General features: G+C 35.2%; 1 protein-coding gene across 6 annotated transcripts in view; it reads right to left on the reverse strand.

Annotated features, from left to right (window-relative positions):
- Positions 1-2,359: 2,359 nt before the first annotated feature.
- The window catches only part of LRRFIP2 (LRR binding FLII interacting protein 2), a 56,280-nt gene continuing 37,965 nt past the window's right edge, over positions 2,360-20,674 (reverse strand). The window contains exons 7-17 of one of the 6 annotated variants that reach the window (XM_059467506.1): positions 20,403-20,474; positions 14,990-15,160; positions 14,611-14,703; positions 12,546-12,638; positions 9,100-9,201; positions 8,718-8,850; positions 7,611-7,660; positions 6,056-6,176; positions 5,003-5,082; positions 3,989-4,093; positions 2,360-3,246 (exon numbers count right to left, since the gene is read on the reverse strand). In XM_059467506.1, the coding sequence (XP_059323489.1) occupies positions 3,136-3,246; positions 3,989-4,093; positions 5,003-5,082; positions 6,056-6,176; positions 7,611-7,660; positions 8,718-8,850; positions 9,100-9,201; positions 12,546-12,638; positions 14,611-14,703; positions 14,990-15,160; positions 20,403-20,474 (1,131 nt within the window). In that variant the 3' untranslated portion in view covers positions 2,360-3,135. The remainder of the gene's footprint in view (positions 3,247-3,988; positions 4,094-5,002; positions 5,083-6,055; positions 6,177-7,610; positions 7,661-8,717; positions 8,851-9,099; positions 9,202-12,545; positions 12,639-14,610; positions 14,704-14,989; positions 15,161-20,402; positions 20,475-20,674) is intronic. The other 5 variants (XM_059467516.1, XM_059467526.1, XM_059467535.1 and 2 more) reach the window with 5 other exon arrangements.

Here is a 20,674-nt window from a genome sequence, read left to right on the forward strand (position 1 = left end):
TGGGCAGTAAAAGACAGCAATGGCACACATGCTTCCCCTCTCCCTTGCAGGTGTGAAGAGGTTGATCTCCTGGTTAATTTGAGGAAGTGACACTAGTCCTGCCATCCTGTTCTCTTTCAGAATGAAGAACGGATTGGTAGGTTTGGGTGGAGTTCTAAGCACAGCCACTAACATGGCTGGGCACTACGAATGGGCAAGGCTGGACAGGAGCATTCTCCAACTGATCATTTTCTGGTTTCTCTCCCCAAAGTGCCAGAACTTCATCACAGCAAACCAGCATCACTCAACCTATCAGTTTGGTGGTGGTGATGTCTATTTGCTGTCAAAAATAAAATTTTTTGTAAGCAGATTATTTGTTTTGCCCTTTTCAAAGCTTTTGATCTCCTTCCTCTAGCATAATTTTTTGCATGCTTTACACACAAAAAATTGTGCCTTTATTGGAATTGGATGGGGGTTAAGCAACCAAAAAAATTTTTTTTTTTTTTCATTTTTAAGCGTCAAAAAATGAAACAACAGCTCCTGTTGTTTCAAACCAGGGTGGCTACTTCAGTGCCCCTGAACTGCCACTCAAGCACATACCTTTTTGGTGCTGCTGCCTGTCCCATAATACCACACTCACCAAATCTTTCACTGAGCCCTAAGAGCCCTCCACAGACTAAACAAAACCCTATAAACTTGAGGGAAGGACAAACCATGCTGGGTGTTTAAAAACACACCCTCAATAATGGTATAATGTAATGTTAGTTATCTTTATGCCTACCTTGTACTGACCTCATGCCTTTTTCTGACTAGTAATTTGGTATAACCCTACATCCAAGAGCTACTAAAAATTGTCCCTGCCACCTTGCAACCACCAATAAAATCACCAGAGTAATGTAATTAAACATTACCTACCCTTTTTTCAGTAACTTCTTCCATACAGTAATACAGTAACTTCTTCCATAAGCTTTCTGTAATTACACCTAATGCTTGTCTCTTATTTGGCCAATAAGCAATGGGTGGTCTCCAGCAATACTGGCACTGTCACATTCTATTCATTTGCTCATCACAGATACAGTGGTTCTGCAGTTCTGATTATATGAATTGTGCATTGGTAAAAATAAATTTTAAAAAGTTTTCCATATTGCTATCCAATTGTCAGTCATAATTACTTACATTTTTTCTCATGCCCATACTGGATCAAGACAAAATAATAATGCCCTTTTTTTTTCTCCCTTCTTATTGCTTTTCCTGGTATCTCCCATTAGGAATCTTGTTCTAGATATTTTGTTGAATTTAATTTTCTGGTAGCAAGAACTTATGAATCTCTTCAATTAATATGCCCCTGCTAACAGAACTGTTAATAACTTTTCTTTAAAAAAACTACTAGAAACCTTGACTTTAAGAAAGAATGTACTGATACTTTACCTCTACCCCAGAAAAAGTTCTTATCTGACTCTCACAGTTTCATATTGAAGCTGCAGTTTTCCCTTTGCCATAAAATGTCCAGCTTCAATGGAGTGGGTTTGAGGAAGTGAATGAAAAGTGAATGAACCAAATAAGGTTTTAGCAGAGTTTTGTACATACTGAAAACCTCCAAAGTATCTTCAGAATACCTATGATTAAGAACTAATCAAGAGTTATGGGTTTCTACTGAGTAAGTACACAACAAAAAGCAAAGAGTTAACAGCACAATGATCTATGTGATCACCAAAGTGTGTGTCCTATTTAATAAACAGGCCTAAGTAGACCTGCTACTTACAAGGTATCTCAGCAGGGAAGGAATTTTATTTTCCAAGTCCAGAAGACATCCAGAGACAGAAAGCTTTAGTTTTGTGTTGTCAAGATGGCTGTTCTTTGAAAACCGCTCTGGTGAAGCAAAGGTACTAACTCTCAGGATTGCAAAGGTCCTGAAACCTGCCTCGCTTTGAGAAATACTCCCAGAAGAGCAGCAATTTCAAAGGGGAAAATACCTGCTACAAGTCCAAAAGAGTGATTCTTCTCAGACCAATTCTCCTTGTGCCCTCATGAAAAGTTCAACACAGGGGCAGTGCCACTGCAGGTGCTACTGATGTCCTACTTGTGATGTGCCAGCTCAAAGAGTCAAAGTTCTTAATAGTATTCACTGTCTACAGGGAGTATGCCATAGACAAAAAACCACACCATTCCAGAAAATACCTTCTTCCTTCTGCAGCTCCTCTGCTCCATGGCAGTACTGTCAAACAGTAGCAGACTAGGTTAAGAAAAAAAAATTCAAACTCACTCTTTCAAAGGCAGAAAGATACTTGTTAAGAACATGAAGATCAGATCTTACTATTCTACAGATTTTGCTCTGTCCTGTTAGCATCTCCACATTCAAAAGAAAACACAAAACACCCAGTTTTGGTCAGTAAAGTGTCCGTTTAATAAACTCCTTAGCCATATTTCTCACCCCCTTCTTCCCCTGTAAAATTTCAATTCGTACTTAAGCAGATGACACAATCTGATGGCATACAACTTCAGTTTTTAAATTTCTGCTCTTAATGCTTAGAGTATCAGGGGCTAGTATTTGACAAAATTACAGAGAAGTCAGATGTGCCCATGCAAAAGAAGCTGATCTTTATATACAGTCCCTATTTTTTCTTATAAATTTAAATATTTTAAAAAATGTATTTTCAAAATGTATAAAGTTCAGGGAATACCCCAAATGTATCTTAAAATAAAATGCTTTCTGGTTTCAAAGGTTATTTCAACAATGAAGACTAAATTGCACCAGATAAAAGGCACTTGTGCTGTGTGATGTCTTAGGCAAGTATATGTTAGTTTCATAACAGTGTCTTGAATTCATGCAGCTGTCTCTGAGCATCAAGCATCATTAAAGCAGCCAAAAGAGATCATGAGTAAACTTGATTCCACAGTTGTAAAAACATACAGCATTGTGCTCCGTCTTTGACTCTAGAATCAAACACTACTGAAAAACTGCTGTCATTCACATGGGAATTCAAACTACATTTCATTCTCTCATAAATTACAAAAAGTATGTCATTTAATTATGAAACTAAACCACCAGTGAACAGCTCAGTGTTCAAATAGTTTGTGCCACTGAAAGTCTGTATTTATAAACAAGCTAGGGACTAGTTATTCAAGGAGCAGTGCATTGTATTTTCAATTTCCATTTCACTGTTGAGATAAAAGCGCAGTCCTATTTGCCTTCATCTTCTCCAGCCTTTTCATTAAATGGCTATTGGTCATCTCCATTTCTTCTATCTTATCCAGTGCTGTTCTTAACTACAAAATGAAAAAAAGTTATTATCACTCCAGTTTATTTGGACCTTGTGCTGTTCTCAAGGTTGGTAAGAGGAATAAAAGTATTATGTTTCATAAGAGTGCCACAGATGTTAAGATATAACTTCCATTACTGCAGGCAGATGAAACAGAATGAACTGTTAAAAATAATTATGAAGCAACTGAAACATGAAGTATATTCATTCTAAAAGATCTAGGTACCTGCAGCCTCCCATTACAATAAAGAAATTTACCTAGAGCAAGGTAAAGTATTCTCCACCATTATTACTTGCATACAGATACATATTCCCATCACAGGTAGCAGGCATCATGCTAGTGGTGCAGCAGCTCTTAAGCAAGAATGATCAACAGCTCAGTTAAATACAGCTTCTTCCCAGAATCCTGTGAGATCCAAGCTGGAAAATTCCCAGGCTGTCACTTGACTTAGGGACCACTTATCTCTCTAGCAATATTTTATAGGACTACTTTAAAATATTACAAGCTATCACATTTAGAAAAAAATACCACTTAGATGCTTCCTTTCAAGGAAGTACAGCAGTGAATCATAGTTAGCATTACTTTAACATGCTAGATGTCTTCTGAATGTTATATTGAGACTTGAAAGTCATCTTAAAAAACAAAAGATGTAATCAAAGATTACAAAAAATCAGAGCTTGGAGGCAAAAGACAGAGCAGCTTAAGACAGAAAGGAACATACAGCTGGAAAAGAAACCAAGTTAGTTACCTCTCGCTGAAGCTTCCTTTTTTCAGCTTTGAGTTCATCTTCTACTTTTTCTGCATTTTCTGCTGCACTTTTATACCTTGCAACCTGTCCCTCAAGTCGTCCAATCTGCAAACCCAAACAAGACAAAAGGAATATAACTCAGGTGTTCCACCTGGAGTTCACCTGCCACCAGCTGCTCTTCCAAATACACAGCTGAGAAGACACAGAAGGTTAAAGAACTAAGCAGAGAGAGAAGAACTGGAATACAAAAAAATCAAGAATTGGGAAACACATGGGATTAAAAATGAAAGCAGAAAGTTGAAAAGCAGAAACTGTATGAAAAGATGTAAAATATAAAGCAGACTGTTATCAGGACATGATGAAAGAGGTCTTGAGCCCAAGCAGAGTTCAGCAGTAAGGAGAGGACTTGAGACAAAGCCTGATTGCAACCTGCAGATGCTAAAACCCACTGGCTGGATTGTTCTATGTACAGCTCCCTGCTACCCCTAAATCCACATGATAGGCTACTAGACTGAATCTGTGCAAAAGAGAAAAGATACGCATCTGTGATTTAAATTACCATCTTTCATTTAATTCTTTAAGTAATTAGCTGTAATTCAGTTCCTACAATACAAAAGTATGGCAGATTATAAAGAAGAACTGAAGCTACTAGTACAATAAAACCCATCTATGTAACTTAATGACTAGTAAGAAAGTTGTACTGTGGAAGATACAAAATTTACTCTCTAAAGCGAGAGCTATATCTCTATGAAAACAATCACTCTTTGTAAGTCAATAACATGATTTTATAGCTCAGCACCATAAGATTTTATCTTATGGTTAGGCTGTGCATAGGTACTTAATTGCAGTGCCCAGGTATTTAATTGCAGGAAATATGAAAAAATGTGGTGTCATTCTATGCAAACTAAATACCAAACAGTAAATCAAATTATGAAATGTGCTTTCATGGTTTTTGTTGAAAAAAGTATTGCAAAAGTGTGCAGTGTAATAACAAACATGAAAAAAGATACTTACATTTTGTTCCAAAGTAGTTATATCTTGTTCAGCTTTTGAAAGCTTAAATTTGTATTCACTAATTTGTCTGTTGGCATCTCCTAGACAAAAATTGACATAAATATATTTGTCAAAGCAACTCTCTAACTCCCTTTTAAATAAAATTCATTAAAAGACCATTCTATTGAGAAGCCCATAGCCAGGATCATAAAGAGGTAAATGTTCTTTCAGCAATCTACGAGAGTATGGAAAGCAAATAATTTTCTTGTATTTAGAGAACACAACTACTGTCTCTATAAAGTGGGCATTAAATTTCAGGTGCACCAATGAGATACATACCTTTTAAAACACATGTTTAGATCAGCAAACTAATTCCTTAGAGAACAGAATCAACATAATAATCAACACACACTGCAAAATCCCAGACCACAGTAAACATTCAGCAGCATTCAGCTTAGACATTTGTAGTAATATTTGAATAAGGAGCACAAGGCTTGAACCTGACAAACTCTAAGGAGCTTTGCAAATTACTTTGGTGTAACATTTGAGCCCTCATACTGCCAGTGCTTTCTTCATGTTCATTATATACAACCATACTAAGTGACAGTCTGTCAAACGAGTTTTCAGCTGAATAGCTTGCTTGAAATGAAAAGCATCTTATGCTTCTATGAAGCAACACTAAATATTAAGTTAAAGAAATTTTCATGTTTTGCTTCAGGACAGCAGTCTTCTAGATTAGGTTTCTATATCAAAGATTGAACAAAATCATCCCATAGAATATGTATTTTAAAAAATCTTATCTGAAATTCTGTTGTCTAAAAATTGTATCCAAGTAGTGTCACGCACTCTAGGCACAGTTATCAACTGAAAAATAACTTCCCAGAATGTTGTTCTTCAACACTGAAAGAGGCAGATTTTGAAGGTATTCTGCAGTAAGAATTCCATGCAAGGACATATACCAACAAAAACCTATCTGCTCAACAATACAGTCACTCATACCACTAGTGCACAACAAGAGGAGCTGGAAGTCCTCTCTGCAAGAAGAATAACTTTGAACAGTAACCATATACCTACTTTGCATTTCAATTAGCTGCAAGTCAGAACCATTCTCCAAGTCTATTGTATCTGGATTCATGCTATCACTTTTAGAGTATTTCTGTCGTTCCTCTTCTAACTGCATCTTCAGTTTTCTAACCTGAAAAAGGAAGTGTTTCTTTATGAAAAAAAGACTCCCAAAGTTCAGTAGTTGTGTATGTAAATGTTCAATGGTAAAAAGGCAGAGTAGTCTTGAGATGCCACTGGCTGAGAAGGTTCTGTAAACAAGAATAGCAGAGCAATGCAGGGGAGTCAGTCCCCGAGGTCTGTGGCTGTAGAGCCATCCCCATCACTGGGCAAGTGCCCTCTGCATGTCAATGCACAACCCAAGCCCACCAGCTTGGTCAGTACTGCAGGGATATCTGCACAGTGCAGGAGCACCTTGTAACTAACACAGCTCACTTTTCAGAAGAGGAGATGGCATTAAACTCCGTTTACGGATTTCTTCTACTGTGTATCTTTCCCACTCTAAACACACACAAAGATATGAACACTATCCTAGTGAGTTTACAGACAATAATCCATGGCTTTTTCAGGGGGTCATCTCTCATACTCCCCCTGGAAACAATGGTCCTAGGCAAGTCGGTAGTGCACATTAGTCTTTAATAATTCAATTTCATGCTACAGCAGCTGTCTCAGTTTTTCCAGTAGTCAGGGAACATGGATTTCTCAGCTATGTGCCCTGCGTATGGGCATTATGAAAGAAGTAGCAGCTAGTTTTTGGACACTCTTACAAAAATATTGTTCTACAGATTAGCAGTATGTGAGTTAAATTGCAAAACCCCCATTCATGATACAAATCAAATATATAATCAGTGATTTTTAAATTATACAGTGATAAATATGTGCTTACATATTTGTATACATTTAATACTATAATTTATTGGCAGTCCAAAAAAGTATCTATAATATAATTAAGGTTCATTCACAGCAAACCCAAATGTTGACAACAATGGTTTAAATTTGCAATGTCTTCAACTAAGAGAGCAAAAACTGTAGTATTCTTAACAATTCCTCAATGGCTATATGTTTGCTTGAGACCTTTCTTCTCAAAACAGAGCTGTATTTAAACACCATTATTTTAATATTAATTTTCTCTGAGTTACCAAAATGATCAATGAAGTAGTATCACTCAGCAATTTTGAAGAAAATGCCACTTGAGTTTATGAGAGTCTAATTGTACTGACTTTAATATTTCTGCATAATACAATTATGCAGATAAAAGAAACTAAAAGAAAGAGCTTTAAGGATATGCACTAATAGTAAAGTCAGGAACAAGTTAGATTTCAGCTAACCAGCTAGTGAAATGAAATTTCTTTACCCACCAAGATCAAAACCCCATGGATAAGAACAACATCAAGAGGAACTGCTAATTCCTGATAGTCAGTGAGGTAAAATGAGTATTTCATTTTGCTTTAGTGATTACATATCTGATTAAGCACCTTTGTGCTGAAAAGTTGTTTATTACTTACATATAAATAATCTGCAAAATGATACACAAGGGTCTACTTCTGAAATGAGTAACTTATTTTACCTGTGAGAGTAATTCCTCCTTTTCTCCAGCCAGTTTTCGTAGCCTGATATCTAAAACCAAAGAATCCAATTAAAAATCAGAGAAATCTGTAACTAAGAATATGTTTTTCATAACTTTTTTGTTCCATTTCAAATGAAATGCTCATCAAGGCTAATAGCACTGGAACTGCAAAACTTTGATATCTCACTAATAACACAAGAACCTTCAGTTAATAGCAGAAAAAGGGAAAAATACATCATTCACAATGTTTATTAGTATAACAATTCTAAAAGCAAGACATCAGAGTTTTTAAAATAGCAAAAGAGTTTAGCAAATATTTCTACTTAGTCAAAAGATCAGTAATGACTACAAGCCATTACTGCAATCAAGCAACACTGTGCTAAGACTAGAGCAGCTCCTTAGAAATTGTAACTTTGACAGAAATGAAGCATAATATCATTTGTACTGGGAGGCTACAGCAGAAATATGTATCAAGTCTAATTTCTGTCAATATAAAATTATGTAACTATTATCTATTATGTACAAGTATAATTCAATTATATAGAGGGTTTTTTTCTACATGTTAACAGAGATTTACAGAGGATTGACCTTGCATGCAATAACTTGCTCAACCTAAAGATAAAAGCAAGTTAAAGTAACTTAACCCGGAAACCCCCAATAAGGGTGTCTGTTGTCCCTATCATTTTCTGAATGCTTTTAAAACTTCTTTTTCTAATGAATGTGATGGAAGACTGCACTTGATGTTCTTTCATTGATTACATATACCTCTAAAGAATTATTTTCATGAAACACAATGGAAAACATACTAATCCAAAAAACAACACTTTTAAGCAAGATGTTTTCCATCAGTATTAAAACAGAAACTGAACCAAGAGAACTAATCCATTTCAAACATCTACGCACATATTTTTTCTTACTCAGAAGACAGATACATCTGTCTTTTTACTCAGAACAAACAAAAACTTAAAATCAATCCTGAAAGTTGTGTAAGCACATATTCCAGAAGCATCACAGGCGCTTGCACCTGCAAATGTAAGTCACACTCACTGTGAACGAGAGGAAACAAAGCCCTCAAAAACTCTATAAAGTATGCTACGATACTTTTACCTAGTGGTCCTTCTCCTGCAGATTCCAAGACCTGAGCAGCTTCCTGGGACACAACTGTTATTGTACCAACCACTGATTCATGGTTTAGATCACCATTTGGTGTGCCATCTGGAATTATAACTAATCCATGTTTCTAAAAATGCAAAACAAAAAATAAACTTGTCATACAACAGAAGTGCTAAAATATAAACCAACAGATAAGTTTTTCAAGAGCTTTTCAAGTTCAGTGAAACAATTAAAATGATACGAACCATTTGTCCTACCCTAAGGTCAGGTTTTCAGAGTGCACAAGAATAGTAACCATTCTTCCTCCTTTTTACTGACCTTGATTTCATGCCCCATTCCTGGATTTGTTACTGTAAAGTAACTACTACCAACATACCTGTCCTCTCTTCATTGTTTCCTTCAGGTCAGTCAACTCCTCTCTGAGCTCATCTCGCTCATTCTTAATGCAGTCAAAGTAATCTTTCTGTCTTTCTAGGGCCTGGGCTCAGGCAGATAGCAAGAAAAAGAATGGCACAGAGAAAAAGCATATGACAGACAGCAGAAAGATTTTCTACAAGTAAATGCAAATAGCTCAATACAAATAAAGAAATTAAAAGCGCTTTTTAAATATGTAGTAACATACGTCTCTGATAACTGCCTTCTACAAGTTGCATATCTAACTTCATGCTGCATTTGTTATTACTTTTTTTTCCAGACAAGTCTTAGCTTTTTAAGGTTTTTTTTATTCAGTGAATTCTATTTTTTAGTAAATTTTGATAAACTAAATTGAGTACCAAAAGAGTAATTCTTCTTCATACAGGCACTCTGCAGCAAGAAATAAAACTTGCTGTAACTCAAATGGCAAAGATCCTAAAACATTACATCTATTGAATTAATTTCTCTGCCTTTTATAAGGAACAGAAGTAGAAATCATACATCATGGAAGACCTTGAATGTATCCACTCATGAATAGTAGTTTATTTACTAGTTGCTTATGGGTTACAACACCATTTGCTAAACCCAAAGCAATCAGTTTTAGAGAAAAAAAAAAGCAGCAAACACCAGTAGCACTATTTTAGACAAAAAAGTATGGGAGCTAGAATGTGGGTGTAGATGGGTGTGCCTAACTAAGCTGGAGAGGTTATTGGCAGTTAGTTGGACACTTCTACTTGACTGGCCAGCATGCAATACTGCACGCATTAAAAAAAATCCTCACCACATAGCAAGTGCCAAAGTATACGGACATTTTGGCCAAGAAAATTATCCAACTAAACCCTATACTATGCATGAATGTGTAGGAATAGACTGATACTATGAAAGAAATGAAGGTGTACACATTTGTACTGTACTTGCCTCATGTAACTTCAGTATGCTGAATTTTAATAATAATCTAGAATCTGCATACTAGAGCAATATTTTAAAGCATTACCAAGGTTCAACAGAAAATTTTGACAAGTGCTGTTGCACTTGATTTATTCATATGTAAATGTAACATTTAAAATAAAGGTAATTCAACATGAGTGAAAACAGTAGCAGACATCTTAATTTAAAAATCTGTAAGATGTCCTTTTATTTCCTAGCACACACTAGATCTCTAACTACATTATAAATAGCATGAAGAACCTTAATCATTACATAATTTTGTGCTCTACTTGAAAGACACATACATCTTTTTAATTTTTAAAGAATGGTGGAAGAGATGGAAAGGGAAGTAAGCTCACCACTTGAGAGAATGGACACAGCAGCCCAGAATCACAGACAGAGATTGTGTGTACTTGAGAGTGTCCTGTGATGATGCTGACCTTCCCCAAACATATTTTCTATCCTTACCCCCAAATAACACAAATGTTGGAAATCAGAAAATTCTGTTGGGGGAGGAAGTGAAACCGATACAACTATGTATTTCTACCTATGTAGATCTAAGTAATCATTATTCAAAACCAGTAAAAATCTTAATGTTTGTACAGTCAGGGTTTAATTTAAAATGACATGGATTTTGCAGAAAATCTAACTCTGGAATTCTTCTGTTGGGGCAGGAAACAGAAATCAGGACAACAAAGTTCTGCAGACAGATTTTACCATACTTATATGAGCAAAATCTGATAATATGCCAGAATCCAGAGATGTCTGTAATCCATTTTTCTAAATATTCCAAAAATCTCAGTAACTTTTATACCAAATTCAGAGCTGCCATTACTAAATGAAAAGCTGGAGCCACTGAACAGTGGAATGACTGTATATTTCAGGAATATAACCCAACGCTGTAACTCAGTGTCCTCAAAGTGATTTAATTTAAGATCAAATATAACCACAAATTTCAAGCACTGTAGAAACAGGACAACATAAGAAGGCAGGTGTAAAACAAACTTGTGCTATTTTGTTCTGTTTGCCTCCTTTTATTTTCCTGACACAGCTAAAATATCTTATATACATTGTAAATTTAGGTTACAATTTTAGTTTTAAACTACATTGTGAAGCTTTGCAGAGACATCTAAAGCTGGAATAGAGTAAAAATTAGCAGTAGGAGGAAGAAAGGCTCAAAGACTGTGAGCTAAGAAAAGTATGTAAATATTTTTAGGTATGAGAAAGAAAAGAGTGGCATTTTTACATTTTCTTTTCTAAGAGAGTTCAATTCTGAGAATTAAAAAAAATAAACTAACTAGAAAAATAACCAGTTATGGTGTTTACAAGAACACAAACTTGCAGGGCAATTTTGGCTAAAGGAAACTACATCTATCTTTCTTGTCATTCTGGCTGGTAGGCATATTTGAATATCAGATATACTCATACTGATTCTGGCAATGTATTTGAAAGAGCACAAAAATATTGCACAAATTGAGACGGTCCATTATACAAATGTGAGAGGTAAGTATGGAAAGAATAGGGTAAATTAAAGATAAAAAGCTTTCAGAAGAATGTTCAGAGAATTTTACAATGATGAAATTTTTTTGTGATGGAAGAGAAAGACTGAAACATGAAAAAAATAAGACAGCCTAGTTTTTGAACTGGCCACCACCAATTAAAAGGCAACTTTTCAAGGTGACTTGAACTCCAGCAAATAAAACAATTGTCAAAGAAATCTGCATATACTGAAATATGGTATAAAATTCAGGTAGAGAGAAATGACCCCTGAGCTGTCAGGAGGCAGACAATTCCTTTTTAAAGACAATTCCTTTTTAAAGATTGCCACCGGCAATCTACTTGTGTCCCTGAACAGCCTCAAGTTCAAAGACATGTAGTCATCAGCAATGGTCAGGCTGACTCAGTTCTATGACTTCTGCCTGCCCAGAAGCAAAGTTGACAAACCCTGCCTGACCTACATTAGCTGCATAGGATCAGCACAGTTCTTTCTGTACCACCCTCCTTCCTACACAGGAACCTCATGGATGCTTCTCAAAAGGTCACTTACAACCATTGTTTCAATTATGATTCTCAATACTCGAACTATTTCATGTGTCATTATCAGAAAACCAGCTTGGTTCAGTGTTGCATCCAAGCTAACCAATTATACAAGGATCAGAAGTGCAATACAGGAATGCACAAGTTGGTTGTAGAAGTCAATTCAAGATCACATCTTTTACTACTAGGCATGCCATCAAAATGTTGCAAAAAATATTGTAAATTTGTATGTGTAACAGTTCATGTTACAGATTTAATTAGTCCTCCTGATCATTATTCAAGTAAAGTGTGGCTCATTTCTGAAGAAGAGAAAGACTGCAAAATATTTTATTCATTTAAGTTCGGAGTGGCCTTAATTTCTTTGGAGAATTCCTTGGGATGTAGAGGGCATTCATCTACTTCTAAATTTAAAAAAATAGCTTTCCTCCCATATTTCATTCATACCCCTATTTTTTTATCTTTCCAATTAATTGTCTCCTGGAGATCAAACACTTCCTTGGTTATGGAGTCTATATTCTCCTGCATACGTTGATTCGCCTGTGGTAAATAGGATGAGGGAAGAATAAAAGAGGAAAGAGAAGTAAGGAAATGGAAAAAAAATCCCAAACATTAAAATAGATAAAGGAAACTAAGTAATAAAAGTCAACCAAAGAGTTTATGAGCATGAAGTTACAGAAACAGTGTGCAGTTTAATGTAATATATTTCTCATTAATTCATGCAAGAGAATGGTATTGAATTCTATTCAATCACTGCAGTTGGGAAAACTTACTGCAGCTAGAGTTACTTGTCTTTAGTGACTGTTCCCACTGCAGTCTGTGGATAGAAAAAATTACCCTGCTGTACTTTCCAGATACCTTCAAGTCCTCTTTGGAACTGAATATTATTGTTAACAATTGGTTTTATTAATTTTTTGCAAAATAAAATAATCTTCTTGAAAGTATAAAGAAAGGAGTTTGAATCAAACATCCAGGAAGCAAAAGACAATTGCTGACTGCTTTCTGATACTATATGAATATGTATCAAGTGCAGTCCTACTTTTTTAGCTGACTATCACTGCATTTTGTTGCTTCCCCCGCAAACATAATTAAATGCTTAACTATGAAGATGACGTAAGAATTTTGAGGGCTAGAGACAACTTTTTTCCTTCTTAAGGAGTGAATTTGATTTTACATCTGGGAACAGAAGACAATGTCTTTCATTAGTGTTAACAGATGAGGAAAAGACACAATAGGTGGTAAATATGAGTTGAACCTTCAAAGGGACTGAATGTATTTGTGCCTATTTGACACATGCTACATTCTACCAAAGTAAACACTCCAGAAAAATCTACTGGATATTCTTGGTTCATATACTTAAACCCAAGCAAAACCCCAAACAAGAATAAGCAAAGCTGTTCTTTAATTCTCAGTGAAGTCAAAGATAACAGAGCAAGCAACAGAGCCACAACAAAACTTTTTAGGGCTTTTGGTTGTCAGCATTTGTGCTAACTCAAAATGCTGATACTTAGGATAATCTTAATCCTTTTCTTCTCCTATTAAGTCCTAGCAACTCCAGTTCATGAAGCATAATACTTCTAAAACAGAACAGGGACTTTTCAGAAAACATTTTGAGTTACAGTACCTACCACCTAGAGAGCACAAGAATATAGTAAAAATAAAGGATCAATGAACTGTTACACAGCTTTTGAAAATGACAGTAGGACACTTTGGTCTATACACCTAAAGATAATAAATTTTTACTGCAATGAAGAGATAGTGGGAAAATTATGTAATAATCGAACTACAAGTTCCAACTAAAATAATTGGGAAATGGGCACCCAATATACACTGACAATATACATTCATATATATATATATATCTTTGTGGACCATTTTAAAATGAAGACTGATAATAACTCTGGGATTTCACAGTGGGTCGATTTGTTTCCAGAAACAAAAGGGAAAAAGGGAAAAAGAACCAGGTGAGAGGGGAAAAGAACACACTGCACACCCAGCAACATGGTTGTGGCCCAATAACATGCTGACCAGTATTGCTGTGTATTATGCTTGATGGGTAAGCAAACAAATATTCAGTATGGTAAACTTCAATTGTTGATACTCATAAAAATCTGAAATAACTGAAATGGAAACTTTTGGGAAAGGCAAAGAATAACATTTGGTATTATCCATGCATCAGAACTTTTAGCTATGGAAAATTATTTTGGCCACACAAATATTAATTCTGCCCTCAAAACAAAGAAAAGATACTTGGAACATTCATGAGAGAACCACAATTTCTCACAAGAATTAAAGGCTTTGCAAGATGTAACACATTTGATAACCTTGCAGAGACATTTTCAGCTTCATAAATTTAGGAGGATCAGTAGCTTAAATTCTACACACTAAAACAAGATAAATTATTCCTTAAAAATGCAAGATAGTATTTAATACTGTTTTGTGCATGATTCCCATTCAAATCTTACACCACATTTATTTGCACAGGTTCTAGCCTACACTCATATGAGCATACCTCTATCAATTCATCTCTCTGTCGAAGGCCCTCTTTAAGTTCATCCAGCTTATGCTGCAGAACACTGCAGTTATGTTTCTGTCTTTCCAATTCCTGTATTAAAGAAATCAATTATTTATATTTATTTTGAGTTATGTAAGAAATTGTTGTAAGGATTTGAGAAATTATACCTACCAAGTAGTTCAAAGACCACTGAAGTGGTCTAAATAAGTTGTCCAGACACTTAGTACACAGAAGATTTTATTTAATAAACTTTAGAGAGAAGAAATGCCATAAAGACTTAAGCCCAATACTAGCAAGTAAAGCTACTCTGAGTATTTTCAACTGTTCTTACTAAGTAGTCCAGATTTCTGTACTTTATAATTAGAAAAAAAAATACCTTTGTCTTCTCTTCATTCTCCCTATAGAACTCCGCTATCTGTTCTTCTTTCTCCTCAATAACATCCTTTAAAGTATCCACTTGGTAAATCAAATTGTTTTTCTCGTTGTCTAGTTGAGCATTGGAAACCATAGCTTTCTTATACTTCTCTTCAACTTCAGCTAGCGAATCCTACAGACAGCAAAAAAGTTGGCATTAGTCTAACTCTTTGATGCATTGTTATAATGTTAAAATACCACCATAATGTTAAAGTATGAGATGTTAGACATTAAAATTATGCAACCATTTTTGTTTATAAAAGATATTCTTTAGAGATAACAAGTAACAGTTTAGTTCCATTATTCAACTGCAGTCATACACAACAATGAAAATTTATCATTACAAAAGCATGAAAAATACAAGACAATATTCCACTTGCATTTTCTACCCTGCCACATTCACAGCAACTCACAGGGATACAGTAGTAATATCACAGCTTCACATTCTAGTGAATACCATGTATCTAGCAGTGATATCATTACTCAAGGCATGCATGAGAAAACAGCTCAGAATGAGGCAACAAAACTAACAGGGAGAACGCAGACAATTAAATCAGTAAAAGAGACCACAAAAGTAATTCCAAGAGTAGCTTTAACTTAATGCTTGTTATTTAAGTAGTGCCCTATGACCTTAGATTCGAAACTTTAAGATAGCGACATTATTCCAGTAAAAAGGACTCACTATTTGAACAGGTATTTTATCTTTGGTTTACTTACTAAATTTTTTTTAAAAAAGCATGTAACTTGTTTCTTTACCTAAAAGTGTACCTTGCTATTCAGCCTCTTAGACAAATCTCCCCTCTTCACCATTTTATCCTGTTTTTAGTTATAGTTTAGGTTTTTTGTCAGAGTTGTAACAAATGTCAACCATTTAAACAGTCAGAAAACTATCACTTCAGGCACTTTTAAACATGCCTTTATTTCAATATGCATTATATAGGGGTTGGGACTACATGGTCTTTAAGGCCATTCCAACCTCTTAACATTCTATGATTTAAAAATAATAAAAATTGATTTTCAGAGTCCTAATTTTAGAATTGAAAAAGAACTATTAAGCTAATCCCTGGACCAAGTAGATCTAAGTCCTAAAAATCTCCTTGTACTTCATGTAATCTGTTCCTTGAAGAGATAAGTAGCATTATCTCCATTTTTAAATATTTGTATTTTGACAGTAGAAGCACTAGCACAGTAAGGGCATGAAGCTTGGGTTTCCAGAAAATAGAACACTACAATTAATATATTAGGAGGGAAGGTGGCAACAATCTAAGTTTTCAAGAAAATATTGAAGATCACTATCTGTTAAACAGTAAAATTATGCAATCATTTTTGTTTTGGAATTATAGTCATGTCTTCTCTATAGAAATACCAAGTCACAGTTCAATATTCTGCTATGAGAAAGTAAAAAAAATGCCTATCCCCAAACACTACTCTACATTGTAAATCTCCAGTTTTGGAAGAATGTCCTTAGAGAATGTATTTTATCTTTTATAATTTTATCATAATCACATATATTAAGTTCACTGAATTCTGGAAATCTCTGCTGGAGAAATACTTTTTGAAACCACAGAAAAAGAATTACAGAAGAATTACAGAAGATCAGAAAATAATTACAGAAGATCAGAAGAAACAAAACAGTGTAAGTTGTGAAAATATAAGACAAGTACCACTATAATCTGGGAAGTGGTAGCAAACAGCAAAGATAACTCAGGATAAAAAAAAAGAAAAAATATAAACATAACTGTGTGCAAGTTATTCTTAAGATTAAAACCAGAGAAAGCGTTTCTTTTTGTGATGCTGTAAATACAACAAATCTTGTAAAGATTGGCAAAACAAAATGCTAGAGCTAGCAAACCTAAAGACTTTCAAAGAATAATCTATCTTAGAGGTAAAAAAAAGGAAATATTAGGATTATAATGAAAGCTATAGTAATTTCACAGGGAGGTAGGAAATGTAACCAAAAAGAATGCAACTATGGAAAAAGTCCAATTTGATTATTTTACGAGTGTGGTGACTGGAGTCATGTAGTAATTTAGTTTGGCAGAGACCTCTGAATGCCAGCTGGTCCAATCTCCTAACTAAAGGGGGTCAGCTGAGATCAGGCTGCTCACAGCTCATCTCCATTTTAAGTATCTCCAGAAATCTAGACTGCAGATAGTCAAACTTATTGGATGACCTGCACCAGTGTTTGCTTTCCTTGTGAAAACTTTTTTCTTGAGTTCCAATTGGATTTTCTGCTCCTACAACTTAACTTTTGTCTGTTTTGCCTTTCTCTTGCAAAGAAATCTGCCATCTACTCTCCACAGCCTCCTATCAGACGTGCTAAAACAGCAACAATATTGCCAGCCACAACTCCAAGATTTATCAAAGCCCATTGTCTCAGCCTCTCACTGAATGCCATGTGTTCCAGGACTCCAATCTTAAAAGACAAGACTAGGCTAGGGTTTAAAACATTGTATTATAATGTCATTAATTAAAAAAAATAATGGCAGAGGAGGATGAATCTGCAGTTACAAAAGAGGAATAGATCGATTTGTATACTAAAGGGTGAAAACTGCTTCTGAGACAGAAACTAAGTTATGTCTAAGTCTCTGTTGGGTTGAAAAAACTGAAACATTGCTACGACTTCTTTGCAAGTGTCTTCTTTTCAAGTATTACACATGTTCCCCATGGTTCAAGAATTCCATGTAGCTTCAGGGAGCCTTCCAGTTTGATTTTAAATAATTTCTAAACACTTGAAGGAGGCCGTAGGATTTTTAAGGACGAAGCAGATGGAATGAAAACACATAAGGCTCTGCACATAGCCTAAAGCTATGAAGAAATACCACACACAACTTTATCAGTAAAGTGCTATAAAAATTAGCTTGGTCAGCTAGAACAAGATGATTCGAGCCAAGAGATATCAAGAGAGTGCACTGTTAACAGCATAAAAGAAAAATTTTGAGGAAAGACACAGAATTCCTTTCCAGCTGATGCAAAGAAATACATAAAGAAGCAACAAAACAATCAAACTGAGACAGCAAAAGATTTGAAGACCTAACGAAACCAGAAGTAGCAACATTAGAGTTTATCCTGCTGTTAATACTGACACCCAGTATATTTGTAGCCAGGTAAAACCCACACTTCTACCAGCATAAGGGCGACCAGAGAGCTCAGAAGGTAGTGTGACTACAAATCTCCATTAGTCCAACACTGGAAAAAACCAAACAACCAACCAAAAACCCCAACATTTAAACAGTGTAAAGCAGGTATTCTGGTAACTCTTCTATAACATACACAAGACAAAAATGATTAAGTACAAGTTGAGAAAAAGGCAGTACCTTCCTAATTTAAAAAAAAAAAAAAGAAAAGGTTCCCAAAAGAATCTTTATGGAATGTGAACTAACCTAGGAACACATTATTCAGTATTAGCAACAACATAAAATGCAGAATTCTGAAAGCCAAGCATAGATTAAGATCTTACTATTGCACACTGCGCTCTTTGGTAACTGTAATGGATTACAATAAATAATAATTCATTAACCACGAGTCAGAACAGTAATCATGAGATGCTGGCAAACACATAAAGAATGAGAGTTAGATCCATTCTGAAAATATGAAGCAATCTCACATTACACTTGATCTATGCCTCATATGTCTATGTCTAATAATCCTGTCATCTACTACTCTTTGAAGTCCTTTTAATATTCATATAACTAAACCAATATAACCAAACTAAAACATACTTCATCTGAACATATTGCTATCAGGTTTAAAGTTTCCTTCAAAGGTAAAGTTATACTTCCAAGAGGAAATAACTTTTGCTACACTAAACAGCTCATATTACATATTTTCCCCTTACTATATAATCTAATATATTGTTAAATTGAAGACATTCAAGTAAGCTGATAAATACATCACTATTACATTCTCTACTACAAGAAGCATTCATTTAATTCAGTCTCTATATGGATATAAAATATATGAAAAGTTCTCTACTTTTAAATGAAACCATTCATAATTAGACAATAGAAAAAAGAACAGAACAAATATCCTAGAAAAGATTTGCAAGCCCCATCATTTTTTGAATTCTGTATCCCTTCAATACAAAACAGTAAAAAGGAGGATTATTTTAAATTTACTGCACTGTTAATTGTGTGAAAATGTGTAAAAGAAAGGCATACATACTAGTTTAAACAAGTCAAAATACAGACAAATCTCATGTGGAAGACTGCACCTAGTACAGGTAGTTAGCTCAGCTGCTGCTGCAGTACAAACTGCAGATTGCACCCTCGGCAGGGGGAAAGGACTGGAGCTTCCATCAAGAGCAGTGATCGGGCACTGACCCTTTGCACAACAAGGTGCATGGGAACCTGTGGCACCAGCCAGGTAAGCAGCCACTCTGAGATACAACGGGAGCCAGTGGCTCAGCAGGAAGCCCCCACACCCCTGTGGGCATGGACTGCGGATACAAAATGGGTTTCTTGGTTCAGGGTCTGTTCTTGGCAGCACCCAGCTTGATCTCAAGCTAGTTTTGTGTGACCCTGCCATGAATAATGTACTTACAAAAATCAGATGTCTGAGACTCTGTTACGGGAAACCTGTGGCCAGGCCTGTAAGGAAACCCTGACGGACAGTGTGAGAATGATGTGTGTAGCCAGTCTAGTGCAGCACCCATTGACTCACTTGGTGATTCACTGGAGGGTTTTGCTCCCAGCAGTGAAAGTTGGGGTGGTGGGAATATGACTACTGCAATGGATGCAGGACTGTTTCCTTACCACAGACAGGAAAGTTTCCTTAGCACTCATTAGCCTAATGCTGAAAAAACCAATCTGTGATTCAGAGAAAATAAAGGGAATATAAACCAGCATAAATTAATTTTTTTTAAACGGCAAAAAATTAAAATAAAATTAATTTTCTCCTGCAAGCAATATGCCTGCCGAAATTAATTGCAGTACATCTTTCAAAATTATTATTTTGCTTTTGCTTTATAATATGATGTATTTGCTGAAACCTGGAGGACTAATTCTCAAGTTCTTTGTCATAATTATCTCCCATTTCTTTGTTCCCTACCTAACACCTAGTAATTATTTTGTATATCTGTTTATTTGCTAACAAACCTCTAAAAATACAAACTGAACACCTCATTATCTTATCAGAAAACACCTATGTATATCAAAACATCAAAAAGTATTAACTCTTCTAACTGTAATCAAATAATAAACATGCAATCTCATATAGATTTTAAGCTGATGCTCTTCATGCATTAAAAGTTAGATACATGCTTTAAAGAAATTTTAAAATTTGTTAGTGAAGCCACTATACATTAGTGAAATTGGTGATAACTCCATTATGCAAAACACCCATTCAGAATGCATGCTTGGGAGGAGCCCTGATACCTTTAATTCTTTAAGTCCCTGCATGTATCTCCCTTCTACATCATGTATCTGGTCCTTAAGATCATAGATATCCTGCAGGACATAGGAATGAACCATTGCATAAGAAGTATGGGGAAATAATTTAAAACTGAAAAAGCATTAAAAGGTTTACATGCACTTCTGTCAAATGACAAAGCCTGCAATAATTCCCAGAAATTAAAATTAATTCACAACCAGTTGACAGAAATTAAGGTTTTGTTCATAACCCTAGCTGCAAGACAACTCAAACAGGA

Source organism: Ammospiza nelsoni, chromosome 1 (genome assembly GCF_027579445.1).
Source record: "Ammospiza nelsoni isolate bAmmNel1 chromosome 1, bAmmNel1.pri, whole genome shotgun sequence".
In the NCBI taxonomy this organism is placed as follows: Eukaryota; Metazoa; Chordata; class Aves; order Passeriformes; family Passerellidae; genus Ammospiza; species Ammospiza nelsoni.